The following is a 5,006-nucleotide window of genomic DNA, read 5'->3' as shown; positions in this document are numbered from 1 at the left end:
GCTTATGCAATACGCACAGGTGTGAACCAGGCCTTAGTGTGAATGGGGCCTAAAAGGGAGGGAGAAGTGATACATGAGGAGGTAGCTGTGTGGGGATGAATTGTTTGAGAACATGAAAAGCACTTGCCTCATAATTCTCCTTTAAGTAGCAAAATACCTGATTCAGTGCAGCAGTTTTCCTGCCCATCCTACTATGCACAGCTGCTGCTTCTGCCTGCATACAGCCTTTCTGCTGGGCCTTTTGAGGCCAAATTACTTTATTGAATATAAACTCCTACACTGAACTGATTGGCTGCTATTCTAAATAAACATGAGCACCGTTGTATTACAACACTACTTGGATGTGGAAACGGCTTAGTCTAGAAAATTCTGCAATTCAGATAATACATTAGTTATCATGTTCTCCGCTTATAGGATCACAGAAATTCAACCTGTGCTAAGGAATGAGTTTAAATGGCCGTATTAAAGGTAAACTATCAGTAGATATAAAACTGCACTTACTCACTATTGTGCGGTAAGATAAATCTATAATCCACAAACAATATATATATCTATATCTATATATAGATATATATATCTATATATAGATATATATCTACATATACACACACACATATATTTTTTTTTCCAACAAAAGTATAAGAATGCCATCCTTTGCATAAGCTTGATAGGATCCTCAACAATGGCAAACAACTGCAGTAATGGTTTATTATTTGCAACTGATCACAAGTTCCAGTGACCTCTGCAGTAGGTAACATTTATTTACATTTCCTGCTACGTCTGCAATTAAAAGGCAGCAGTGGTACATGTAGAACATGATTTAGATTTTACACTGAAAGAAAACAGGGCAGTGCAGTACTAGTTTTGGGTGGGTGTAACCAAATTGGACCATACACCAACTTGCATTTCAGGGTTTTTAGTGATGTGATTTCTGCACAGGCGTTTCTGGGTATGCCTACCTACAGTGGCTTTCACTTGTTTTACAGTAAGAAGAGTGAAGGAAAATGAATCAGTCTGCATGGTCAGAGAGCAAAGGGGAAGGTCCACCTTTATTTAATAGATTAAGATTTTCTGGAATGTTTATCTTACAGCTGGTGTGGCCTCCTCAGGCAATGGCTCACATAGAGCCTACACAAGCTCAGCAGTGCAAGGAGCAATTTGGCAAGTTCATGGAGCAGATCTAAAATGTTTACCTTTATGTCAGCTTTAGGATAATATACTAACAGTCTTGAGGAGGTGTAAGACTGGAAGACAACAAGACATTTAACTAACTTTACAGATTAAAAGGACAAAAGAACACTGAGAAGTATAAGCCGGAGTAGTGTGCTTGGTCTTCTTCTGAAGGGGCTTATCTGGCTTTACACGCGGTTACACATCACATAAAAGATGTGTCTGATAATTAACACAATGCTACACAATGCAAAGAAATGCAGTACATTAGGCACGACATATGCAAAGGTGAAGATACCCATTTGATCCTATGATAAATACCAAAACACATGAATTCAGCTAATTTTTTTTGACTACCGTCATCCAGCACATCACAAAATGAGCAATTAATAAATAAATATATATGAGGTTACATTATATGAGGCTACATTCTATAAGAGCCCCTTCGCACTCCTCAAATGCATTGGTTCGAAGTGGTATAATTTCATTCTGAATGGCACTCCAACACACCTGCTGATAGATGTGTATTGCAGGGCAGCATAATTCACCAACATATGTTGCTTTGAGTTTAAAAAAAAATAGTGCGTGTACTATCAGCAGGTACGTTTGGGTGCCACCTAGAATGAATGGCACCACATTACATTAACGCACTGACCTTGCATAACCACAAATAGATGGTGTGAACGGGCCTTAGGATTTTACAAGTCATGGCTACTGTGCTGTTTGGCTGCCTGACTAAACTTGACAAGACAGTGCAATCACCTCCCTTTCTACATAAGACTGCAATGGATTTTATAAATGTGAGTGGACAGCAAAGTTTTAGCAAGGCTGCATTTTTCCTACATAATATAGGACGTAAACTGATCCAATTTCCATATTGCCTGGCATAGCATACACTCCCACATGCCTGAACATCAGTTTAGCCCGCCTGTTAAGCACACTGCGAGCACCAAAACCCAGATCACTCTAGCATGCAAATTCCAAATATTCCATAGCCAAGAAGCTGACCTTGCCCCTCCCACTTCATGTGCTTAACTACTCCCTGATGATTTTAATGGGTGCCTACAGGGTTCAGTATTGGATGGGGCTTGCTTTTAACCATGGGCGCTAGTTCATACCAGAGTAACTGATGGTTTGGGGCAGAGGTAGGCAAACTCCAGCCCTCAAGCTGTGGTGCAAATACAAATCCCATGAGGCATTGCAAAACTCTGGCAGCCACAAGCATGACTCCCAGAAACTAAGGCATCATGGGATTTGTAGTTTCACCAAATTCTGGAAGGCCAGAATTTGGTTACACCTGGTTGAGGGGGCTACCACGATCATTCGGAACAATAAATTACTGTGTAGGCAGCTGGAGATGCCTACTATGGCCATACCATTGGTTCTTTACCAATGTTTACCCAACTTCAGCATCACTTACATTCCAAAGGTGCGGGTACAATTTCCATTAAAAAACAAATTGCACTTTTTGTTTTACTCTACTGCTTTATTTTCCTATAACTATAGGGTACTGGTTCCAGAGCTGCCAGCCCTGCAATATTGACAGAAAAGGCAGCCAAGGTCAATATTAGTGCAGATTAAAAGTTAACTACCAAAATGTCACTTGTGCCAATGGTAACAGAGGGCTATTTTGCTTTTCTATTAGCATTACCACTAAAATGTGATTAATTAATGCATCATAAATGTATGAGCAGGTATGGCTACAGGATTTTTTATTTTTAATTATCTGAAATTAAAGCGTATTTCCACTTTTGCAGTCAAATTTGAGAAAACACCACTATATGTATGTTATGCGTTTCCATTCACACAGCATACCTCAAAAGAAATGTAAAAATATATTTCCTAAATTTAAGATATTTTGTTGGTGAAGTCTTCTGCACAGATTGCAGGCTAATCTGAGCAGTTTGAAAGCAGGACAAACTAAGGATTTATTGACAATCTGACAGCACATTACAGACAGGGTTAATTAATTAGAGTAAACATAACTTCCCAGAGCCCCCTCCTTAACATTACATGAAGGGGAAGGGGGGTTGGGTTGGTAGGATTTTTAAGCAGGTAAAATACACTTAAAAATGTAAGCCACAATTTATTTATTTATTTTTTAGTCGTGCAATGTGAATGGGAACAAATATAAAGTAGGTGTGATCCCAATTTGGCAGTGGAGTAATAATGCATTCAATTCTCCACCCACCCAACCAATACAAAGTAGTGCACACTCACCACTTTTCGGTGAAGTAGTAAATCTGACAGCCATTTAACATCATGTGGTTTGAACATCATGACTACCACAGTGGTGTTTGGATCATAGTGTGAGCTATCTGAGAAAATTGACTCTGGGTAGCAAAGCCGGAAAGTAGTTTTTTGCCCAACATCATCCTCATATCCTAGAACAGGACCATCATTCATCCTTGCAAAAAGAAAACAGGACTTGAATAAAAATATTCCAAATTATGCAACTATATATATTTGTATAACATTTTATAAATAACTATCTTATGTAACTGAATTTTGTCTTAGCGTCAGCACAACCTAACCTCGCACAAAATAGCAGTTAAATAGAGAGAAGTGGCAGAACTTTGGGTCGAAAGGGACGCTTACAGCTTTAACTGCAAGGCGATCAAGCATATTGCTTTACTGTCAGATTAGGTGCCAGGATCACAAGCATAATAGAATAATAAATTCACTGACAGGTGAAAATGTTTACAGATAGTAAAGGGTTTTCCACTGACAATGTAACTGTTTGAATTTGAGGTGTTAGTTAAATAAGCTGCAATTGAATCAGAATAAAGGGGTGGCAAACAAAAAAAATAAAGAGCAGTAGTAAGTTGACCTCCTTTCATATTTTTAGATTGTGGAAACCCATACAAACATACAGCATAATGAAGTAGTGTCAGCAACTGACCCCAGCAAACCTATATGTCTAATTCTTTAAAAAATACATTTAAAAACTTAAAACTTGAACCATTTGAGTCCCAAGTGCCGTTTTAAAATGGCACAGGGACATCGGCTACATGTCTCAGCGTACTTTTAAAACTTCACCAAGACCCAGCAGCTCCTGCTAGTGCAGGCTGGCATGTAGGCTGGAACTGCTGGCTATCAGTGACAGCTGGCATCCGTTGCTAAGCCCATTGCGAAGCATAAGAAGGATGAGGCAATGCAAATTCACTCAAGAGAAAAACAAAAAGCGTTCTCAAGTGTCACACTGACCCGAGGTGACTCCTACAACGTGTTCAGACTTCCCCAAATGCAGAAATAGAATGAGAAAAGGCACAAGATGTCACTGTACCTTATTATTACATCATAGCTATCAATTTTCTTGCCTAATGTGCTGTTTCGAAGCACACCACCATTTCCAACCACAACACATTTCTTGCAGGAAATACTAGGAAGGAAAAAAAAAAAGACAAAAATGGTGATTCGTCTTGTTTGTTTTGTGCTAAATAAGCCAATAGTAAGTGTTTAAACCCATTTATGTCTAGGATGCAGGACAAACTATCAACACAAATGAGATACAAGCTCATCTATATACAAAATAAAAAAAAAAAGATTTTTATGACCCCCTTTTGGACAGCCTTCTCCCATTGACACCAATTCCCGAAGTGGAGGAGGGGTTGGGGCTTTTATTATCTTCACTGACACCCATACCTGAGCAAGTCCTTTTTTTATTCTCACTGACACCAGTGCAGGCGGTGTGTTTTATTACTTTCATGGACCACGGACTCAGGGACACTTTGTACTCCAACTGACCACTGATGCAGGCGCATTTATTACTCATAGGGGAATTTATTTACTCCCATTGACTACCAACATAAGAGCATTTTTGCGCCTCTTTTTTT

At 39.1% G+C, this 5,006-nt stretch overlaps 1 protein-coding gene across 1 annotated transcript in view; it reads right to left on the bottom strand.

Moving 5' to 3' along the window:
- Window positions 1-1,193: 1,193 nt before the first annotated feature.
- Window positions 1,194-5,006, bottom strand: part of LOC108797255 (type 2 lactosamine alpha-2,3-sialyltransferase-like) — a gene marked incomplete at its 3' end in the record, with an annotated part of 63,742 nt that continues 59,929 nt past the window's right edge. Inside the window, exons 7-9 of the mRNA XM_018568826.1 lie at window positions 4,457-4,552; window positions 3,391-3,577; window positions 1,194-1,244 (exon numbers count right to left, since the gene is read on the bottom strand). Of these exons, the coding sequence (XP_018424328.1) occupies window positions 1,194-1,244; window positions 3,391-3,577; window positions 4,457-4,552 (334 nt within the window). The remainder of the gene's footprint in view (window positions 1,245-3,390; window positions 3,578-4,456; window positions 4,553-5,006) is intronic.

The sequence above is a fragment of the Nanorana parkeri genome, unplaced genomic scaffold (genome assembly GCF_000935625.1).
Source record: "Nanorana parkeri isolate BGI_ZX_2015 unplaced genomic scaffold, ASM93562v1 scaffold1250, whole genome shotgun sequence".
Taxonomy (NCBI): domain Eukaryota; kingdom Metazoa; phylum Chordata; class Amphibia; order Anura; family Dicroglossidae; genus Nanorana; species Nanorana parkeri.
The sequence above is the reverse complement of the archived record's forward strand: the minus strand, read 5'-3'. Positions and strand labels throughout refer to the sequence as shown.